Raw genomic sequence first — 22284 nt, 5'->3', positions numbered from 1 at the left:
TGCCTCTAACTGTAGCTCCAGGGGATCGGATGCCCTCTTCTGCCCTTCGTGGACACTGGATACTTGGGGTTCACAGACATACATGCAGGCAAAACCTTCATACTCAAAGTAAGTCTTCAAAAGAGACCTGCCCTGCTCACCATGGTCACTATGAACACAGAACACCACAGACCTGTGTGTGTGTTTCTTTTTGTTTGGTTTGGTTTTTATTTTTTTTTTGTATTTTGTTTTTCTTTTCTTTTCTTTTTTTTTTTTGTTTTTTTGTTTTTTTGTTTTTCGAGACAGGGTCTCTCTGTGTAGCCTTGGCCATCCTGGACTCACTTTGTAGACCAGGCTGGCCTTGAACTCACAGCAATCCACCTGCCTCTGCCTCCCCAGTGCTGGGATTAAAGGCATGCGCCACCACGCCCGGCTGTATTTTGTTTTTCGAGACAGGGTTTCTCTGTGTAGCCTTGGCTGTCCTGGACTTACTTTGTAGACCAGGCTGGCCTCGAACTCACAGCGATCCACCTGCCTCTGCCTCCTGAGTGCTGGGATTAAAGGCATGTGCCACCACGCCCGGCCTGGTTTTGATTTTTGAGACAGGGTGTCTCCGTGTAGCCTTGGCTGTCCTGGACTCAATTTGTAGACCAGGCTGGCCTTGAACTCACAGAGACCGATGTTACCACGCCCGGCTGGGTTGTGTTTTTAAACTGCACAGGTGTCGTCAACTGAGCTCTTCCTATGTGGACAACTGGATCTGCATTAGCATTAGTAGAAGCAATGATTTGTCTAGGTTTTATTAGGCTTTTTTTTGTTTGTTTAAGACACGCACTGTAGCCAAGATGCCTAGAAGTTAACTATGTAGCACAAGCTGCCCTCCAATAGGCAGCAGTCCTGCCACAGCGTCCCAGTGCCTGTGATTACACGCGTGTGCCATTATGTAGCCCTAGCTTTCCTGACTCACTCTATAGATCAGGCTCACCTTAAACTCAGAGATCCACTTACCTCTGCTTCCTGAATGCTGACAGAAAAGACCTGTGCCACTCTGCCTGGCCTAGAGTTTTGGAGTTTCTCTTTTTAAAAGTTTCTGTGTAATTTATTTAATGTGTGTGTGTATGTGCACCTGTGTGAATTTATGTGCATCATATACCTTCAGTGTCTGAAGAAGCCAGAAGAGGCTGTTGGATCCCCTAAAACTGGAGTTCATGTCTTTGTAAACTGCCTGGAGGCAAACTCCTTATGTATATCAGCCTGGCCTCCAGCAAGCAGAGATCTGCCTTCCTCTGCTGACTTAAAGGGCTGTGCCACGATGGCCAGCCAATTTTTCTCTTTTTTTAAAAAAGTGTGTATTTATTATGTATACACTGTTTTGCCTGTGTGTATGCCTGTGTGTCAGAAGAGGGCACCAGATCTCACCATAGATGGTTGTGAGCCACCATGTGGTTGCTGGGAATTGAACTCAGGACCTCTGGAAGAGCAGCCAGTGCTCTTAACCTCTGAGCCACCTCTCCAGCCCCAATTTGTCTGTTTTAAAATTTGATTAATGTTATGCAGCTGGAGATGTGGCTCAGTGAGTTCATCACTTCCTTCCAAAATATTAGGAACATTAGAATTGAAGCCGGGTGTGGTGGAGAATGCTTTTAATCCCAGCACTCGGGAGGCAGAGGCAGGCGGATCGCTGTGAGTTCGAGGCCAGCCTGGTCTACAAAGTGAGGCCAGAACAGCCAAGTGTAGAAAAAAAAAAAAAGAATTGAGATGGATCCCCTCACCCATGTAAATGCTAATCCTAGCACTTGGGAGACAAAGATGGGATCCTCATGCAAGTTGGATTACCTCGCAACCAAACTGCTGAGTTGCAGGTTCAGCAAAAGAGCTTGCCACAGTACACAAGGCACAGTGGTAGAAGACTTGATGTCAACCTCTGGCCTCCATAGGCATCTGATCCACACAATGTCACACACACACACACATACACACACACACACACACACACACACATACACAATAAAATTAAAAAATGCTTAATATTTTTCCGTAATGCTGGGTGGCCAGTTTGAACGTAGTTGTAAATAAAAATGTGGCCTAGGGCGGTATCACAGGCCCCTTTTCTGATTCTTTGTAAAGGTTGGATGTGTTGGGGAGGCAGTGACATTTTACTAATTAATTAATTAATTAACTAATTTGGGTATTTTTGAGACAAGATTTCCCCTGTGTAGCTCTGGCTGTCCTGGAACTCAGAGATCCGCCTGCCTCTGCCTCCCGAGTGCTGACTTCGCATGCGCCACTTCGCCTGGCATTTGGCGGTCTATTCCAAGATGCCCCAAATCCTGAGATTGAACCTGCACCTGTGCAAACACCTTTTCAGTTACCCGCCAGGGTAAAACTACATTTCCCGAAAGACCCCGTGACTCCCGCCTTTCTCCCGCCTCTTCCGGTTGTGCACCAGGCCCCGTCCCGCCCCGTGCGCCGGCCAATAGCGGCTCACCCCTTGCTCTCGCACAAACCGGAGCAACCGGCGAGCCACGGGGCGGGCCCTGTGGCCCCGGTTTGGTTCGTGGAGTTCGAGCGGCAGATTCGCTCGGCACCAGAGACAGGGCCAATTCTGTCGAGTCAGGAGTCGCCGGTGAGGTTCGCCAGTGGCGGAGAGAGGACGTTGAGAAAGGCTGCGCTGGGCTCCCGCAGGGGCTCGTGCGCACTCCCAGTTTCGGCCTTTTCATGCAGGAAATGAATCTGCTGCCGACGCCCGAGAGTCCAGTGACTCGGCAGGAGAAGATGGCGACCGTGTGGGATGAGTCTGAGGTGAGTGCTGGGAGACCTGAGGGGCGTCCCAGAGTTTGGGCTGTAGGGCGAGACGTTCATGGAGGGTGGGGAAGGATGTGGCTGGGAGTCCAGGGCCGGCCCTGACTGGGCGCAGAGCCGCTTGGGACGTGAGCAAAAGTCCCGGCTTCTACATCCTCCTGTTAGGGGCACGGGAACAGTCGGCGAGGGGGCTGTGGGAACGCGGGATGGCAGCCCTTAGCAAAGGTAAATAAGCACTTATTTCCTCCTTTAAACAGCAGGATGGCATTGGGGAGGAGGTGCTCAAGATGTCCACAGAAGAGATCATCCAGCGCACACGGCTGCTGGACAGCGAGATCAAGGTGGGCGCCCGGCTCCAGCAGGCAGCGGGGTCCCAGCCAGACTCGCCCTGCCGCCTCCAGTCGCTTCTACTTTCTTTTCTGGCAGGATGCAGGATGCAGGAGGCCTGGCGAGTGTCTCCTGGGACCAAAGAAAGAAAAGAGAAAACTAAACTATAAAAGGGGAGAAAGGGCAGGATGGTTGGGGGTTAGGAGTTAGCAGATCTCCCTTCCCAGGGCGGTCTTCAAAGGCTTCTCAGGGATCTTCCTGACAGGCCAGCCTGTGGACTTCAGAACACAACAGAATCCTTTTAATAAATCTCCCATTTTACAGACCAGGAAACCGAGGCTCTGAGAGGGACACACACACACACACACACACACACACACACACACACACACACACACACACACACACACACACACACACACACTGCCGTGGGAAATACTTCGGCCTGTACCACAGCTACTTCACCAGGAAGTTTTCACGACGGCCTCTTGTCTTGCTTGACTTACGCAATTTGGACACAGCCGGGCTGGACCTGCAGAAAGCGTTAGGCCGGTTGGGTGGGCCTTGTCCCTCACAGGGCCCGAGCTGAATCAGGCTTGAACGTTTGTTTTCTCTTGTCCCAGATCATGAAAAGTGAAGTATTACGAGTCACCCATGAACTTCAAGCCATGAAAGACAAAATCAAAGAGAACAGTGAGAAAATCAAAGTGAACAAAACCCTGCCATACCTTGTCTCCAATGTCATTGAGGTGTGTGTGTGAGTGTGTGTGTGTGTATATGTGTGTGTGTGTAGAGGGAATCAGTGGGGCTTGGAGACGTCCTGGGATGGTGCCTGTAGGAACAGAGTGGGTAAAAGCCAAGAACCCAAACTTCCTTAGACCTTACACTTCCCTGAGATCCATTTCCTAGACATAGGCCTGCAAAGACCTTAGAAGTTTAATGAGTTTCTTCCTTCTTTCTTTTCTTTCTTTCTTTTTAAATTATTTTATTATTTATTTATTTTTCTCCTGGGGCACATGAACTCTGCATAAGAAGCAGCGCCGAGGAAAATATTTTTTTAATATATTTATTATTTATATAGTATTTGCCTGCATGTGCACCTGTCCACCAGATCTCATTACAGATGGTCATGAGCCACCATATGGTTGCTGGGAATTGAACTCGGGACCTTTGGAAGAGCAAACAGTACTCTTAACCTCTGAGCCATTTCTCCAGCCCTTAGAGAAATATTTTTTTATCAACCCTCCTGCGTATCCACTGTAAGCTTATTAAGCTGCAGACTGGTTTGAGGAGTGAAGTGGGGTCTGTGGCCGTGTGAACGTGGGGAACTGCTTGGGCCCACACAGCAGTGGACTCTGGGAAGGTCAAGGGACTGAGCATATTTTTCTTTTTAGTTGCTGGACGTTGATCCCAATGACCAGGAGGAGGATGGTGCCAATATTGACCTGGACTCGCAGAGGAAGGGCAAGTGTGCAGTGATCAAAACTTCTACACGACAAGTAAGACTGGCTCAGTCGTAGGCAGAGGCAGGGGACAACACTGGGGAGCTTCAGAGTAGTTGAACTTGCCTGTAACTTTTCCTGCAGACCTACTTCCTGCCAGTGATTGGGTTGGTGGATGCAGAGAAGCTAAAGCCAGGAGACCTGGTGGTGAGTGATGCCTGCGCAGGCAGGGCCTCTCCAGCGAGCTGCTTACGCCGCCTCAGATTACTGTTGCTTCTGGGCTTGCCGCTGCTGCAGGGATTCTGTCTGCAACCTCTTGGATTCTTGCATTTTCCCAGCCCTGCAGCTTTGTTTTTATATGATAAATAACTGTCCCCCAGTCCCATCTGGCAGAGCTGGGACAAATGCAAAGGCTCCATGCTCTCTCCTCAGGGTGTGAACAAAGACTCCTACCTCATCCTGGAGACCCTGCCCACAGAATATGACTCTCGGGTGAAGGCCATGGAGGTGGACGAGCGGCCCACAGAGCAGTACAGCGACATCGGGGGCCTGGACAAGCAGATCCAGGAGGTGAGGGAGGCGTGGCCGCCGCCAGCAGCCTTGCCGGCCTTTTGCGGTTTTCATCTAATTGACTGCATTGTATTCCCTTACTGTGCCCTTATCCTTGTAGAGTAGTTGCTTAGGGAGAGAAAAAAAGCAGTGTCAAGTTTAGTAGCCTGGATTGCAGAGAGATTGGAGGGGTTGCTCAAGACCATAGAAAGGGCCAGAGCAAACTCCACTCAGGTTCCTGTTTTTGTCCCCAGTGTCTGCCTTCCTTCTTTCCTGCCTTGCCTCTCTCCTTCCTTCCATCTATCCATCCTGTGTGTGTATGGTATAAACGTCCATTTATCTGTCTGGGGTGTGTGTGTGTGTGTGTGTGTGTGTGTGTGTGTGTGTGTGTATGTATGGTGTAAGTGCGTGTGTAGGTGCACATATACACAGAAAATGTCTAATATCATTCCCACCTTTTTCCTATGAGATATGGTCCCTCACTGAACCTGGAATTTGGCTAGCGACCAGCAAACCACAGTCATCTTTCTGACTCTGCCCCTACAGCACTTGCTTGTATTTGATAGGCCTGTATTTTTACGAGGGAGCTAGAGATTTGAACTCAGATCTTCATGCTTGCACAGCAAGTACTCTTACTCACTGAGCCATGTACCCAGCTGGCCCAGTGTCCTCAGCCTGCTGTTGTAAAGTAGCTCTTGAGAGTGGGAAATGCGGAGTTTTGTGTCTTTTTGTTGTGGAAGACGGTCATTAGAGTAGGAGAGCTGCAGATGAGATTTGGGCTGTAGGACCCCCTCAGGGCATCACTCCCTCACCCAGGACTTCTTCCTGGCAGCTGGTAGAGGCCATTGTCCTGCCTATGAACCACAAAGAGAAGTTTGAGAACTTGGGTATCCAGCCCCCAAAAGGAGTGCTGATGTATGGGCCACCTGGTACCGGGAAGACCCTGCTTGCCCGCGCCTGTGCTGCTCAGACCAAGGTGTGTATGGGTGGGAGTGGAGTAAGGAAGCCGTGGGGGACTGGAGGCTGGAGCTTCTTCTGCCTTTGGCCTGATCGATCCCTTCTCTCAGGCTACCTTCTTGAAGTTGGCGGGCCCTCAGCTGGTACAGATGTTTATTGGAGATGGCGCCAAGCTGGTCCGTGATGCTTTTGCCCTGGCCAAGGAGAAAGCGCCATCTATCATCTTCATAGATGAATTGGATGCCATTGGCACCAAGCGGTAAGTGAGTGCTAGGGACTTCCAAGGGCGTTCGGAACGGGGTGGGTGGGAGTTCATCTCCCAGCTGTGTTAAATGCTAACTTACCTCCTCCCTCTCCCCAACTAGTAATGCTTCTATTTTTCTGCTTCCTAAGTTCTCACAGCTACCACCTTGCTCTCAAAAAAGAAATCTGGTTATCTCACATGTTTTCAAAGTCTGTCACACACTGAAATCCTATTTAAAAACCCTTCCTCGGGCCAGGCATGGTGGGGCACGCCTTTAATCCCAGCACTTGGGAGGCAGAGGCAGGTGGATCACTGTGAGTTTGAGGCCAGCCTGGTCTACAAAGTAAGTCCAGGACAGCCAAGGCTACACAGAGAAACCCTGTGTTGAAACCTTAAAAAACAAACAAATAAAACAAAACAACAACAAAAAAACCAAACCCTTTCTAGGTCACACCATTGCTCCTTAGCATAAATGGTAGATTTATGTGGCCTGGCCTTCCAGTCTCACTCTGCTCCCACCCCCAAGCCTGGACACACTCCCAGTGTCCAGATTGGTTTCCAGCTCTTTCCTGGTCACTGGGACATTATGTACAAACTTTCCTGGGGTTGGCTGCCTGGGCTCCTGATCCTGTGGGATCATGCATTGCTCAGAACCACAGCCCTAGCCCTGGCTGTTTCTGCTCACTGTTTGTCACCAGCCCAGCATCTGATCCCAGAAGCCTCTGCAAGCTTTGAATGCTGCAGTTAACTATTGGTGACACCTTTCTCTGTGCCAGTCCCTGGGCTGGGAGCCTCAAGTTGAGGCAACCATTTCCCTGGACAAGTTGGAATAGCCTGTGCTTATGCCGTGATGTCACTGGCATCTCGGGCTCCTGTGCACCACAGCTTCGACAGTGAAAAAGCAGGGGACAGGGAGGTGCAGAGGACCATGTTGGAGCTCCTGAACCAGCTGGATGGCTTCCAGCCCAACACCCAAGTCAAGGTGAGTAAGGAAAAGCTTAGTGGGCAGGCCGACTTGGTCTTCCCATACCCTGGGCTGCCTCCTGCTACTGCCATGGCTTGTGCCTGTGGGCGGGTGGTGTCCAGGGCTTCAGTTCCAGCTGCTGCTTCTCCTCTTCCTTAGGTAATTGCAGCCACTAACAGGGTGGACATCCTGGATCCAGCCCTGCTCCGCTCAGGCCGCCTGGACCGAAAGATTGAGTTTCCGATGCCCAACGAGGAGGCCCGAGCCAGAATCATGCAGATCCACTCACGGAAGATGAATGTCAGGTCAGCTGCAACAGCATTTGGACCCTCAATCCTTACCGCTCCTGTACTGCGGTTCCCCAGCCTCTGATCACCCTCTGCTCCCTGTGCATGCACATAGCTTGGTTCTCCTCCCCTGCCTGAGGTGGTGCCCTCCTTCTGGGTGCTGTGGTACTCCGTCATCTACATCTCCTCCTGTCATCTGAAGACACATGAACCTCCACAGCCCAGTAGGTGGGCATAGCCCAAGCATTGGTTAGGAGAATCAAACCCGTACCAGATGATCTGAGCTCACATCTGTACAACTTTTTCAGTACATGGCCTAATCCTCTAAAGTATGTTGTTATTTTAAACTTGGATAATTACTCCACTTGGAGAATTAGCCATGCTGCTGTCTCCTTCCTACCTCCCCCTTCCCCCACCCCCTCTGAGACAGGGTTTCTCTGTGTAGTCTTGGCTGTCCTAGACTGCTTTGTAGACCAGGCTGGCCTCGAACTCGCAGAGATCAGCGCCTGGCTTCATGCTGATGTCTTAATGCACAGTGCTTGGCACATGAGTCAGATATGGCAGCTGCATTGTGCTGGCTGGTGCAGGGCTTCATCAGGCCCTTGTTCCTGGCCTTAAGCAGGCTTGCTTACTGGGACCTCAGATGCAGGATTCTATAAGGCTGCAGTGTCAGAGATCTATAAATAGCTTTGTCTAAGCTCATTAACTTCCTACACCTTGTTTTATACCGAGAGAAAAAGTCAGAGTGGGTAAAGACTTGGCTGCTAGTAGAAAGGAAGTTGACTTTATTGAGCCAAGGGAACATAGTAGGACATCGTCCTATTCCTATTCCTGCCCCGTGAGTGACCAAGCTCTGTGGTATCTCCTTTCTCCAGCCCTGATGTAAACTATGAGGAGCTGGCCCGCTGCACAGATGACTTCAATGGGGCGCAGTGCAAGGCCGTGTGTGTGGAGGCGGTGAGTGGTCAGGGCGGTGGGGGGGGCGGGGGCAGACTGTTTAAGCCTTGCCCTTTCCCTGGATAGGTCAGGGCCCACGCCTTTGGAAGTTGGGTCAGGGTGCAAGGAGGCGCCCTAGATCATACGTGTCCTGGCTGCAGGGCATGATCGCACTGCGCAGGGGTGCCACAGAGCTTACCCACGAGGACTACATGGAGGGCATCCTGGAGGTACAGGCCAAGAAGAAGGCCAATCTGCAGTACTACGCCTGAGGACACCGCTGCTCTGTGGGCTAAAGTTGATAATAAAAGGTGTTTTCTGTTCCTTGCCATATGTCTCTCACCCTCCTGGACTCTGGGTGGGAGTGGAATGCATGGAGGGGCTACAGCCTCAAAAATCCCATAGATGGCCATGGGCCCCAACCAGCTGTCTGGGCGAGGCCCTGTGGTAGGGAGGCGCAGGGCACAGCTGTTGCCTAGTCTTCTCCAATCCCCCTGCCCAAAGTCCCCTTAAGTCTTCTGTCCCGTTTATTACCACAGCTCTGACCTTTTCAGAGTTCCAGAAGGAAGAGCCGAAACAGCTAGAATTTCCCGCTTTGCGTTTTGAGGCTCTAGTTCTTAGGCCGCCTTATCAAACGAACATTTTGGTTCTTGACCCCCTAGTGCCTTCAGTTCATTTCTTCTGGCTCAGAAATCACATTGATGGAGGTCCACTCTGAAAGCCATTCAGGCCTAACCTTCCACCATGCCGTGGCCTTGCCAGGCCTATTCTAACTGCGCCAAGGGCTGAGGTTACAGGTGTAAAATTCCCAGTTTAATGTGGTGCTGGCATGGAACCCGGGAATTAGTAACTGTTAGGGAAGCACTCTACCAACTGTAAGATACATCCACAGTTCCTGTACAGGTCTTAATGCATAATGCTAATCAAGACACCCACTGGGAGTCCATGTATTATTTTACTGTGTGTGTGTGAGGGTGCTCAAAACATGTGACCGTCAGAGCTTTGTGGAGTCAGTTCTCTTCACCTTTACCTGAGTTCTGAGGACTGAACTCAGATTGACAAGTTTGCGCAGTAAGTACTTTTACCCACAGATCCATCTTACTTGCCTGGGTGTCCTCATTTTACAGGTGCAATTAAACAGTTGCTGAAAGGTGCACCATTATGAGGTGGCACAGCAGGGATTCAGGCCTATCAGTCATTTTTTTAAATTAGACGGGGTCTCACTGTGTAGTCTTGGCTAACTTGGAGCTTTCTGTGTGGACAAGGTTGGCGGACGGCCTCTGAGATTTGTGTGGAGCGCTGGGGCTAAAGACGTGCCACCGTGCCTGCCCACCGTTGAGCTTTCCATTGAGCTGCCTTACCAGTGGTTTTGGCAGCCCTGAATGGCCTTTCAAAGTTGTTAATCCTCAGAATTCCATTTTATTGCTAAACGGGCAAAAGCTCCCTGTCACCACTTCCCTTTCCTCTTCTTCCCAAGTGGACGTGCCTACGGCTGGCTCCCGACTCCACAGGGCTGCCTTGCCCGTTCCTGTCTTACCCTCCACACGGGTTGCTTTACTGAGTGTTGCATGCCGCCTGCTGACCGTGGTTTGACTACGTCTTGCTCCAGGAGCTCAGCAGGCAAAATGTTTCCGATCTTGTCCTCTGGCCTGGACCTAGGTGCCCTTACCAACCAGATGGACTTTGCCCTTGGCATGGAACAAGTGAATGCACAGGTACTGCCCTTGCCTTTACTTGCTTCCTCACAATATATCAGGATGCCCGTCTTCATCCCTTGGGCTGTGTGCAATAGAGGACAGTAAGGCTTGGTGTGTCCCAGCAGGGTTTTACACCACACCTGGTCAACACCTGCTGACATGAAAGGCAACTGGGTTTGGACCTTTCAGTCCTTGGACAATTATCTTAGCCATGACAGCTGGATAGAGCAGCTTCTTCCTGCAGCTGCTGCTGGAGAAGCAGCGCCCCCTGGTGTGTGATGACAATGGTTCAGCCGGGCAGGGAGCTTGTTAAAGTAATTTCCTCCTGCCTGTATTTGGCGGGTAGGTGGTGTGGGAAGGTTCAAGTGTGGCCTCCCTCACCCCCCTCCTTGCTTTTTTTTTTTTTTTTTTTTTGAGACAGGGTTTCTGTATAGCCTTGGCTGTCCTGGACTCGCTTTGTAGACCAGGCTGGCTTCGAACTTACAGAGATCCTCCTGCCTCTGCCTCATGAGTGTTGGGATTAAAGGTGAGTGTGGTGGTGCATGCCTCCTTGTTTTTTCAAGTTGGAGGTTTCATGTAGTTTAGGGTGGCCTTTTAATTCCGGATTTTTCTGCCTCCATTCCTGGATGCTGATATTACTGTGTGACACCACACCTGGCTCTCTTAAATGAACTTTACAGCCTCACTTAAGCCAAAGCAGATGATTTTGTGGCTTTATTCCCTTGATAAGGACTATTAAGGGGAAACAGGGAAATCAATAGCCATACTATCACTGATGATAATGAAGGCTCAAGTGGGTGCCCAAACATTACTGGAATAAAAGGCTAACAAGTCAAGAACGTAAGAAACCACCTGAAATGCACAGCAAGTCAAACAAACAGACCTGGTAAGAGCTCTTCTTGACTGCTCTAGTATGTGAACAGGCAGCAGCCAGTCTAGATAATATTTATTTCTATCTACAGAACAAGTATTTACAGATAGAGATGAACCACAGCATAAGGGCTATGGAATCATTCAGATTCTTCAGTGGCCGCTTCTCTACCACCCATAGTTGAGCAGCAGGGCTGGAGTCTGGCGGTAGAGCGGCCAGCTGAGTACCTGGGTGTCGGCCAAGGGAAATGGTTGGGGATTATGGCTTCAGCATTCTCCCAGTTCACATTCCTGAGCACTGACATCGAGGAGCCCTCACCACCCGAGAGGACCAGGGGCCTGAGCAGGGCGGGGCAGCGAGGCGCAGTCTCCCTGCCTGGGGCATGTCTGCTGGACCCTGTGCTGGCAAGAGCATCCTGGAGAGCTGCACTGGGACATTGCTAGCCTGGGACTACTTGCTGGTTTGCAGACTGCTGTTTGGCAGCTGGAAGTGGTGGGAGCTGCCTGTGCATTTGCTGGGGAAATGTGAGCTGGCCAGGCTGGCAGCCCTTAGGAAGAGGTCCTGGAGCTGTTGCCTCCTCAGTACTGGGGAGGTGTAGGACATCAGTGCTGAGTGGGGTTGGGGCTACAGAGTGTCCACCTCCCCTTTCTTTGGCTGTGGGAAGGGCTAGGAGAATGGACAGCAGAGGAAAGCTGTGCAGCCTCTGTCTCTAAGGTGCTTGGGCCTAGATATATGAGCAGAGGTTTAATTACTCTCTTGAGCTAGAGGCCCAGGAGAAACAACTTCAGGATTCTCTGTAGCCCTGGGTGCCATGGGCGTCTTTCTCTGTGAGACCTGAGGCCTGTGCTGTCATTGCTGGCTGCTAGATGACAATGGGATGGCAAAACAGGTGCTATGTTGGGCTCTGGACTCCGCACACAGGGATCACAGTGTCGGTCTCTCACATTTCTGGCTGCACATGCACACCACACACCCCTCTGTCCAGTGAGAGGCTGGCTCTAGCATTCACCCTCTGCCTCTCACACACACAGTCACAGAACAAACTGGAGTCTCTTATTGCTTGCTATGCAGACTGGGGTGTCAGCAATGGTTACTCAACGAAGAATGACAGCAGCACCATCACCACGATGCCTGAGCAGAGCAGCAGCACCTGCTGCAAGGAGTGCCTGTTGGGAGGGGGGGATTCGGGTTTGTGGCTGGGAGGGCAGCGGCAGCAGGTGCTCCTGGGCCCCCGCAGTGGCCACCCTGCCAAGCCACTCACCATGGGTTGTCATCTTCCAAGAGGTCAGGCAACACGTTCACCAGGGCAATATAGAGGAATCCTCCAGAGGTAAAAGGCAGGGTCCAGACCACTGTCTCCTCTGTAGGGAGGATCAACTGGGGGTGAGTCTGGGGCTGTATGTGCCCCACCCTCTCCTAGAGAGGACACCAGGCAGACAGGAGGGCAGAGGCACCGTTTGGCTGGCACCTTTTGTGTACCACCACTCTCGTACCTACTCCTTTTGGGGATTGTGTACAAATGGCGAAGCAGGCCCCCAGAAGGCCTCCCAGGGCGGTAGAGAACTGTAGCTTGGCTGCAGTCCATCTGTCAAAGCCAGCCCGGAGCAGGATAGCAAAGTCACCCACCTGAGGAAAGGCCCAGATGTTCACCCAGTGCCAAATGACATGAGCACCCAGCCTTCTGTCAACCCCGCCCCTAGGCCAGGATCTAATGAAGCCATGTCCCCACCCAAAGCCCTGGACAAGTTCCACACCCATGCTAAGCATGGGAACCTTGGATTCCTGGCCCTAAGGCCACACGCTGGGCACTTACCTCATGGGGGATCTCATGCAGGAGGATGGCCATGGTGGTTAGAAGCCCAATCTGTAGAGATGGGAGTCTGAGTCTACGATGCCTTTACTGGGTTACTAGGCTTCCCCCATACCCAGTCCCTCTAGAAACATGTGTTCTGCTTTGAGTCTGCTCTGGGCAAGACACTGTAGCTATAGGAAAGACAGTAGTGACTCAAGGAAACAAGTGTGCCTAATACGGCAGCATGATGTGCTGTGCTGCATTCATAGCATACCGGGACACATGCAACCCCTAAGCTGCAGGTTGGACATGCTTGGTAGAGATTAGAAAACACTTGTGTGGCTCCACATGCAACAGGGCTGTGAGGAAGAGTACGGACAGGCGCCTAGCTGGAGGATGAGAGCACCAAATGCCTCTTGGAAGTACATTTAAAACTGGATGAGGAGCCAGCTGTTCCAAGAGTGGGAGGAAGGCTAGGAGTGGTGGAGCACGCCTTTAATCCCAGCACTTGGGAGGCAGAGGCAGGTAGATTGCTGTGAGTTAGAGGCCAGCTTGGTCTACAAAGTGAGTCCAGGACAGCCAAGGCTACACAGATCCTGTCTCGAAAAACCAAATACTAATACTAATACTAATAATAGAGTGAGAGGAAGAAAATTCCAGGCAGAGGGCACAGTGAATGGCTAGTGCTGGGGACCAGAGCATAGAAGACAGTAGGAGGTGAAGGAACAAGAGTCTACTAGTGGGCAGGGCCAAGTCTAGGAGCTTGCTAAAGGCATCCAAATGAGGAGTGCTGACAAGAACAGAGGCCTGAGCCAAAAGGTGCAAAGGAGGTCAGGGAATCAGATTAAGAGTGCTTACTGCTCTTCTAGAGACCCAAGTTCCGTTCCCAGCACCCACATTAGGGGGCTCATAACTGCCTCTAACTCCAGTGCCAGGGATCCAAATCCAGCTCAAGGATCTTTTGGCCTCCAAGAACACACAATCAACACCTGGTGTGGTGGCACATGCCTGTAATCCAACACTCAGGAGGCAGAGGCAGGTGGATCACTGTGAGTTCAAAGTCACCATGGTCTACAAAGCGAGCCCAGGACAGCCAAGGCTACACAGAGAAACCCTGTCTCGAAAAACCAAAACCAAACCAAAACAAAAACAACCACACACACACACACACACACACACACAACCATGTGGCACCAGCACACACATGCAAATAAAAACATCTTTGAGGACAGAAAAGGTGAAGGGGGCCATGATGAGACACAGCATCCAGGAGAGGGATAGGGACGGCTTCACAAAGGTACTGTTATAAAAGCAGGAGCAGAGACTCCATTTCGGAGATTGAGCCAATGGGCAGACATCGCTGTCGTTCCCACCAGAAATGCCAGAGCTCTACCGTTCCAGCCCCCTTACCTTTTTGCTCACAAGGAAGCTGGCAGCCACAGCCAGCCCATGAGTGAAGTTGTCTATGGTGTTGGCCAGCAGGTTGAGATAGCCACTGACCTGGATGAGGGGAGAGAAAGCCGAGCTGAGCCAGGCAGGCAGAGCTGAGTCGGCCATTCAGCTCTGCCGCTGCAGGAGGGGGCCCGCATGGGCCACTCACTTTGAGGTTCCGGACCACGGCTCTCAGGCCGGGCTCTGCAGCCGGCTGGGCCAGACAGTGGCCTCCATTGAGCGCGGCAGCAGTGGGGTCTTTGCTGGGGGCCTACGGCCAGAAGAAGGAGAGAGAGGAGACATTAGATGCCCCCCACTCAGACAGGCAGACAGAAAAGAGTGAGAAGGTCAAGAGACACGGATTACCTCTTTGACCTGGCTAGACCTTGCTGATCCCTAAGCGGGGCTCCCAGACTCCTCAGGTCTCAAGCCCACCCTGCCATCACTATCCATCTGTAACAGGGGTCCTCAACCTTCCTAATGCTGCAACCCCTCAATACAGTTCATTTTGTGGTTACCCCCAACCATAAAATTATTTTGTTGCTACTTCATAACTGTGCTTTTGCTGCTGTTATGAGCTGTAAATGTCTGATAGGATGATGGTCTTTGGCAACCTTATGAAAGGGTCATTCGATCCCAGCTTGAGAACCACGGATCTATAGGCCCAAACTACCTCAGAGGCTAATGCTATCACTCCAAGAGTCTCCTGAAGTTGGCCTGCCCTCCCTGAGCTCTCAGGAAAGAGAGCCTGGAGATATTTTTTGGGGGAAGGAGGGACATTAACTCAGATCCTGGGCTTCCTCAGGCCTTGGGTACTATAGAAAAAAGGCCTGACATATCTAGGCTCGGGGGCTTGGGGCTCACCTGGCTGACATATCCAGGCTCGGGGGCTTGGGGCTCACCTGGCTGACATATCCAGGCTCGGGGGCTTGGGGCTCACCTGGCTGACATATCCAGGCTCGGGGGCTTGGGGCTCACCTGGCTGACATATCCAGGCTCGGGGGCTTGGGGCTCACCTGGCTGACATATCCAGGCTCGGGGGCTTGGGGTTCACCTGGCTGACATATCCAGGCTCGGGGGCTTGGGGTTCACCTGGCTGACATATCCAGGCTCGGGGGCTTGGGGTTCACCTGGCTGACATATCCAGGCTCGGGGGCTTGGGGCTCACCTGGCTGACATATCCAGGCTCGGGGGCTTGGGGCTCACCTGGCTGACATATCCAGGCTCGGGGGCTTGGGGCTCACCTGGCTGACATATCCAGGCTCGGGGGCTTGGGGCTCACCTGGCTGACATATCCAGGCTCGGGGGCTTGGGGCTCACCTGGCTGACATATCCAGGCTCGGGGGCTTGGGGCTCACCTGGCTGACATATCCAGGCTCGGGGGCTTGGGGCTCACCTGGCTGACATATCCAGGCTCGGGGGCTTGGGGCTCACCTGGCTGACATATCCAGGCTCGGGGGCTTGGGGCTCACCTGGCTGACATATCCAGGCTCGGGGGCTTGGGGCTCACCTGGCTGACATATCCAGGCTCGGGGGCTTGGGGCTCACCTGGCTGACATATCCAGGCGGGGGCTTGGGGCTCACCTGGCTGACATATCCAGGCTCGGGGGCTTGGGGCTCACCTGGCTGACATATCCAGGCTCGGGGGCTTGGGCTCACCTGGCTGACATATCCAGGCGGGGGCTTGGGCTCACCTGGCTGACATATCCAGGCGGGGGCTTGGGGCTCACCTGGCTGACATATCCAGGCTTGGGGGCTTGGGGCTCACCTGGCTGACATATCCAGGCTCGGGGGCTTGGGCTCACCTGGCTGACATATCCAGGCGGGGGCTTGGGCTCACCTGGCTGGGGTCCTCTTTCTCGTTATTCAGGAACATCTTCTCCAAGGCCAGGAAGGTCAGGAAGCCAGCAATGACCCATAGCCCCAAGTCCTGCTGCTGTTGCAGACTCTGCCCTTCACCACCTGCAGAGGGAGCACTAACAGGCCATGCCAAGCCAGTGGCTAGAAGGGAGCCATTAGCAATGGGGCCTAAAGCCGGGCGTGGTGGCGCATGCCCTTAGTCCCAGCACTCAGGAGGCAGAGGCAGGTGGATCGCTGTGAGTTCGAGGCCAGCCTGGTCTACAAAGGGAGTCCAGGACAGCCAAGGCTACACAGAGAAACCCTGTCTCGAAAAAAAACCAAAAAAAAAAAAAAAAAAAAAAGGAATGGGGCCTAGACCAGAGCTAGTCCAGAGCTGGAGGGGTTGTGGTGGGCAGAGGGCGGGGGGCACCTGCTGAACAAGCAGCTGGGCCCTAGTACACTCCCAGAGGGGCCAGGGCATTGGAATTAGACCTTCCCTCTTAGGCAAGTTTTTCTGGATCCCTCTCCTAGACCCTGTAGAGCTGGCAGGACCTAGGCTCCCCCTGGGCATGGGCACCAGCTCTGCACGCCTATCCTGCCCTTGGTCTCACTCACCCGGGCTGACATTGCAGGTGTAGGCCCACGCCTCCGGCAGCAGGTGCAGAAACACATTGCCCAGGAGTCCACCTAAGGCGAAGCTGAGCAGCTGCTTCAGACGCCACGCTCCAGCTACAAGCAGAGGCATGAGGTCCATAAGCCTCTGCTCCCCAGTTCACACATCTTACTGGCTTTCTAGACTGCAAGTTTCTACAACTGGATTCGGGCTACTGCTCTTCCGGGTCTTCCTGACCCCACAGGTCCAGCAAGGGCAGGATGCTGAGGAGGAACATACTACAGTTTGACGAATCACTGGGGATGCACTGACTACTGCATACTGGGTAAGAGAGAAGCTTGGGCCCTGGCAAGTCTAGCTCTCCAACCCATCTGCTGGCACCCAAAAGATAATTTCTGAGACTTGGTGTTTCCCTGTGTGTACATTGGATCTTGTCAGAATTAAACCACAACACATAGAACAAATGTTCATTAAATCGGAATTTCTCTCCTCAGCTAGTGCTATCCTTAGAAAACTGACAGCCATATTCAGCTTATCAGTTGATAGAGCAACTGAGGTCTAGAGGACAGATGCAGCTGGTGGGGGCCCTGCTGGCCAGAGAGCAGATGCTTCCCACTTGTAAAATACAAACCCTAATACTGGAAGTGTGTCTTGCACAGGCCCTGACCAGGCCTCACACACACCGGGTGAGCATTCCACCATAAAGCTACCTTACTCTATAGGCTGTCTAAAGAGGGACACCTGCTGTGTGGGCGTGACAGGCTCCTGGAGAGCTCTGCTCACAACTGGTAGCAACCACCAGACAGGCACCATCATCCAGGACCTATCTGCATCACTGAATGGTTCCTGAACCTGGCAGAGGGTAAAAGGCTAAGGGCGTTCATTTCTGTTTAATCATTCATTGCATTACTATGTATAACGCATGTGAGCGTGGATGCATGGGTCCACATATATGGAGGTCAGAGGACAACTTTGTGGAGTGTTACATGGGTTTCAAGAATGAACTCAAGTCTGCCAGGCCTGCAGGGCAAGCACCTTTAACCACTGGGCCATTTTACCAGCCTTTCTTTTTCTTTTTTAAAAGATTATTCTTACTTTTACTTATAGGTATTATATGAGGGCAGGTGCCTGCCAAGACCAGAGGATCCCACTGGAGCTCTAGTTACAGTCATGAGCTGCCTGAACTGAGTGCTAGGAAGGGGACCTGGACCTTCTGGAAGAGCAGTATGTGCTCTTAATTAGCTGCGCCATCTCTCCATCCCCACCTTTTTCTTTTTTGAGAAAAGGTTTCATGTAGTTCAGGCTGGCCTCTACCTAGCTACATAGCTAAAGACGACTTTGAACTTCTGATTTTTATGCCATCACTCAAGTTCTAGGATTTTTTTTTTTCTTTTTTGTTTTTTTAAAGATTTATTGGCCAGGCGGTGGTGGCGCACACCTTTAATCCCAGCACTTGGGAGGCAGAGGCAGGCAGCTCTCTGTGAGTTTGAGATCAGCCTGGTCTACAAAGTGAGTCCAGGACAGTCAAGGCTACACAGAGAAACCCTGTCTGGAAAAGCCAAAAAAAAAAAAATTTACTGATTATTATGTATACAGTACTCTGCCTGCATGTATACCTGCAGGCCAGAAGAAGGCATCAGATCACACTGTAGACAGTTGTGAGCTACTATGTGGTTGCTGGGAATTGAACTCAGGACATTTGGAGGAGCAGTCAATGCCCTTAATCTCTGAGCCACCTCTCCAGCCCAAGTTCTGGGATTTTCCACGTGTGCTACCATATCCAGTTTTATGCAGTGCTGGGTACTGAACCCTGGTACACTAGGCAAGTACAATGCCAACTGCGCTACATCCCTAGCCTTTACACTACTAGCCAAAACTGGAAGGGACGCGGCTTCTCACCTCTGCACCCAGGGTTCAACAAGAGGTTGCAAACACCTACCCCTCTCCTGCCCCAGGCAGCTCTACAAAGCGCTTCATCTAAAACTCACGAGTTAGGAATAGCACTATTTTCATTTTGGGAGGTGTTGGAGATTGAACCCAGGCCCTGAACATGTTAGGCAAGCATTCTACTACTAAAACTGAACTCCATGCTCAGACTTACTGTCCCTATTATAAAGTCCGGCAGACTGAGTGTAAGCAACTTGCCATGTGGGTGGGTGGCAGAGCTAGGATTGGAGCCCAGGTGGTGTGGTAGCCATATGGCCAGCCATTGCTCATACTGAGTCTAGGGAATGTTTGCTGATTGAAGTAATAAACAGATGTATTGATGAGTGGACAAATGAGTTTGCGTACCCTATGCACACCAGACTAAGGTGACTCTGCTCTCCACCCCAGACACAATGGACCTGGTACATAAGACTTGGCATTTTCCCAGAGCAAGCAGCACATTTCCTACCCTTCTTGGTGACCCTCAGGGCCACTGAAGGTCACTCACCTTCTGAGCGCAACACGGTTCCCATGTCCAGGGGAATGACCAGCAAAGGGAAAACCCCACTGAGCCCAACCATGAGAGAGCCCAAGAGGGCGCAGAGCCAGGTGTCCAGTTGCTCCCCACTCAACAGAGCCCCCCAGGACTCGCTTTCTTTATCATCCAGGCGACAGGCAGCTGCAGCCCCCAGGCTCCGGAGGGCTGGCTGGGAACCTCCAACCCTTCCCAGGAGCTCCAGGGTAAGGATAGTGAGGAAGAGGAGCCTTTGGCTTGCCATACCACAGCCAGGACAGGGACATCCAGGCATGCCAGGTGCTAGAAAACACAAAGAGTGCTCATGTGAGTTGCCCCCCACCACCACCACACAGATCCACTTAGGAAGCACAGCTTCTCCTCCCACGGCGCAACTGCCCATACCGTCACCCTCCTGCTTGTCTGCCGAGGACACAGAATCCCAAGGGTGGGTGCCCTGAGAATCCTCTGCCCTTCTACACCTCTCCCAAGAACCACACATTTTTTCCTTCTGAGCTGGCTCCAGCCTATGTGTCAATGTGTCCGCCTGAGGCTAAACTTTCCTTAATGACTGGGTGAGGCACCGGCTTGGCTCCTTCAGCCACCGGAGGGCCCAGCCCTGCTGGGTGCCTCAAGCTGCCAGGAGAGACTTGGCTGCCAGCATGTGCCTGTGAAGACACCCCAGGGTCTAAGGCCAGCACTGACTTAGCTTGACGGGGCGGCACTGGGGAGCGGTGGGGCAGGTAGGGAAACTGAATCGTGGTCCAAACCTCTCGTTCTTGGGCACCAGGAGACAAGAGATGGAGCCGAAGAGAAGAGATGCCTCACAGATGCTTGAGCTACAGGCAACGGTGACTCGTGGCTAATTCTTTGGTGCTCTAGACTATACACTGGACTGTGGGCCAATCCTTGTAGTCCCTTCCCAGCCTCGGTGTCCTATCAGGCAATGGATGATGATGTACTGCCTCCATCACAGAGCAATGAATATGAGGTGAGCTTGCCTATTCAGGTAGCTCCCGGCATGGAGAAGGGAACATATTTCCTCTGAATGCCGGAGGAGCCCTGAAGCACTCCCAGAAGGAATGTGTTCTTCAGACACATGGCCGGATAGGGATGTGAGTCAACCAAGCAAGAAGTTCAATCTGGAAAGTTTAAAAGCGGTCTGCCTTGCCTTATACTGGCTGTGACCTTGAAACTGCCTCAGTTTCCTCATCTGCTAATGGATGTGAAGAGAGAAATCATCTGCGTCTGGTTGGTGGCCTTGAAGTCTATGTCTGGGATCTTCAGGCCTTCATTAGTGAGACACCCGCCCCCCGCCGCCCACCCCCCGACACCACTGCCACCATCACCATAAAAAATGAGCGTAGCTTCTCTAGGACCACGGCAGGCCCTAGCCAGGCCAAGTCCTTGGAGGGGTCATGCAGAGGAGAGAGGACCGTAAGTTTAGCAGAGTATAGGGTTTGGAGAGAAAGGAGAGTCAAAAAAAGTGAGCCAGGGTGTGTGGTGGAAGAAGACAAGAAACGGGGCAAAAGGGAGAGATGAGGGGCAGAGTGTGGGACTACATGGGTAAAAAAGAGTCAAAAGGAGGCAAGTTCAACTAAACTTTGAACGAGTAGCGACAGGTTTTGGAATCAGCACGGTCCATCCTGCCCCCGGACGCGGGGCCTGAGGGTCCAGCGATCACTCACCAAGCAGTGGCAGAAGTGGCGGCGGCGGTGGCAGCTGCAGCGCTCCGGGCGGGCCCGGCCATCCAGCTGCAGTCCCGCGCCCCGCCCCGGCTCTGCTACGCCGGGCCCCGCCACTAGGCCCCCCCCTAGCCCGGAGCCACCCCCGGCGCGCAGCCACGTCACACGGGCAGCCCGGAACCCGACGCGCCCGGCTCCGGGGGGCTAGACGGAGCGGCGGCAGGGGGGGCGCTTCCGCCTCTTTAGCCACGGGGGACACGCGCGGTCAGCGCACTTCCGCTCGCGCGGGATTACGGGGCTGCGGGGAGGGCAGGGCGGAAATGGGTCCTCCCCACGGGCACCCCGAGCCGGGGTGAGGGCGGCACCCACGCGGGGACCGCGACCAACGGGGCGGCCGGGCTGGAGTTGCAGCTGCCTTCGTTCTCGGCGAGCAGCCCCGGCAGTGGCCACACGGGGGCGCGCACGGCTGCCTGGCCGCTCCGTCCCGGGATGAGCACGGCTGGGCTTCTCCTCCTCTGAGTCAGCGGGCTTGGCTCCTCCATGAGCTAGGGAAAGGAGAAGTGCCTGCCGCAAGGAGGGGCCTGGCCCCCGGATACCTCAGAAGAGGGAATTTTATTCTTACTCATCGAATTATTTTTATGCTTTGGTTTTTTTTTTTTTCACTTGGAACCTCAGGCCACTGTCTCCAGGACTGTAACCCTTTGAGGTCCAATACGTGTTTCTGGACCCTGTGCCCTGAAACCCCAAATTAGGGCACAAAGAGCTTTGTCTTCTCTTAAACCGACACAAGCTGAACTCTTAGACTAGTGGAGCAATTCATGGCAAAATTGCCCTGATTTAGTGTAGCTTTTTGTTGTTGTTGTTTGTTTGTTTGTTTGTTTTTTCGAGACAGGGTCTCTCTGTGTAGCCTTGGCTGTCCTAGACTCGCTTTGTAGACCAGGCTGGCCTCAAACTCACAGCGATCCGCCTGCCTCTGCCTCCCAAGTGCTGGGGTTAAAGGCTTGCGCCACCACCGCCTGGCTAGTGTAGCTTTTTACTGAGCATCTATTATGTGCCACTCAGTATTTAGCGCTATCTCACCAAGTCCTCATTTTATCCTTCAGATGGGTACTGTCGGCCTAGAGTCAGGCAAGCCACACACGGTGATAGAGCCGGGATCCAACTCGGATGTACCTCTACCTAGGGCATGTGGTAGACACCTCATGTCTAAGCCTAACATCCCCTTGGCCTCCTTTTGTGATAATCAGTCAGCAGCTGACAGCGGAAGCCGAATGGGTGCCCCCTTTGGCCAACTGTGAGGAGTGAGGGTCTCCTAAGCTCCTGGTCTCATTAGCCCTCGCCTCCATGGCAGCTCTCTACGTCTAAGGCTGCTCACTTTTTCCTTCAGCATGCTCTGAGAGCAGACAGAAGTCTCACACATCACAGGGGA

General features: G+C 52.7%; 2 protein-coding genes across 8 annotated transcripts; one reads left to right on the top strand and one right to left on the bottom strand.

The window, feature by feature from the left end:
• The first annotated feature begins 2460 nt into the window (after positions 1–2460).
• On the top strand, positions 2461–8816 carry PSMC3 (proteasome 26S subunit, ATPase 3). Of its 6 annotated transcripts, none has more exons than XM_084776952.1 (13): positions 2461–2610; positions 2704–2781; positions 3042–3122; positions 3732–3857; positions 4503–4607; positions 4695–4757; positions 4983–5120; positions 5932–6075; positions 6167–6315; positions 7186–7282; positions 7424–7569; positions 8427–8508; positions 8649–8816. In XM_084776952.1, the coding sequence occupies exons 2-13, from the start codon at positions 2707–2709 to the stop codon at positions 8757–8759; spliced, it is 1317 nt and encodes a 438-aa protein (XP_084633078.1). In that variant the 5' UTR covers positions 2461–2610; positions 2704–2706; the 3' UTR covers positions 8760–8816. The 6 variants fall into 6 exon arrangements, with proteins under 6 accessions (XP_084633078.1, XP_084633076.1, XP_084633075.1 ...); XM_084776950.1 differs by having other exon boundaries at positions 3039–3122; XM_084776953.1 differs by having other exon boundaries at positions 2464–2605.
• Positions 8817–11053: 2237 nt separating this feature from the next.
• SLC39A13 (solute carrier family 39 member 13) lies at positions 11054–20988 on the bottom strand. 2 transcript variants are annotated; one of them, XM_084776720.1, is made up of 10 exons: positions 20859–20988; positions 19165–19473; positions 16733–16846; positions 16119–16240; positions 14448–14549; positions 14258–14347; positions 12869–12919; positions 12549–12681; positions 12317–12416; positions 11054–12221 (listed from the first exon to the last, which is right to left on the bottom strand). In XM_084776720.1, the coding sequence occupies exons 2-10, from the start codon at positions 19463–19465 to the stop codon at positions 12146–12148; spliced, it is 1089 nt and encodes a 362-aa protein (XP_084632846.1). In that variant the 5' UTR covers positions 19466–19473; positions 20859–20988; the 3' UTR covers positions 11054–12145. The 2 variants fall into 2 exon arrangements, with proteins under 2 accessions (XP_084632846.1, XP_084632847.1); XM_084776721.1 differs by lacking the exon at positions 14448–14549.
• Between the last annotated feature and the right edge of the window lie 1296 nt (positions 20989–22284).

Source organism: Acomys minous (genome assembly GCF_964271855.1).
Source record: "Acomys minous genome assembly, chromosome: 3".
NCBI lineage: Eukaryota > Metazoa > Chordata > Mammalia > Rodentia > Muridae > Acomys > Acomys minous.
The sequence above is the reverse complement of the archived record's forward strand: the minus strand, read 5'-3'. Positions and strand labels throughout refer to the sequence as shown.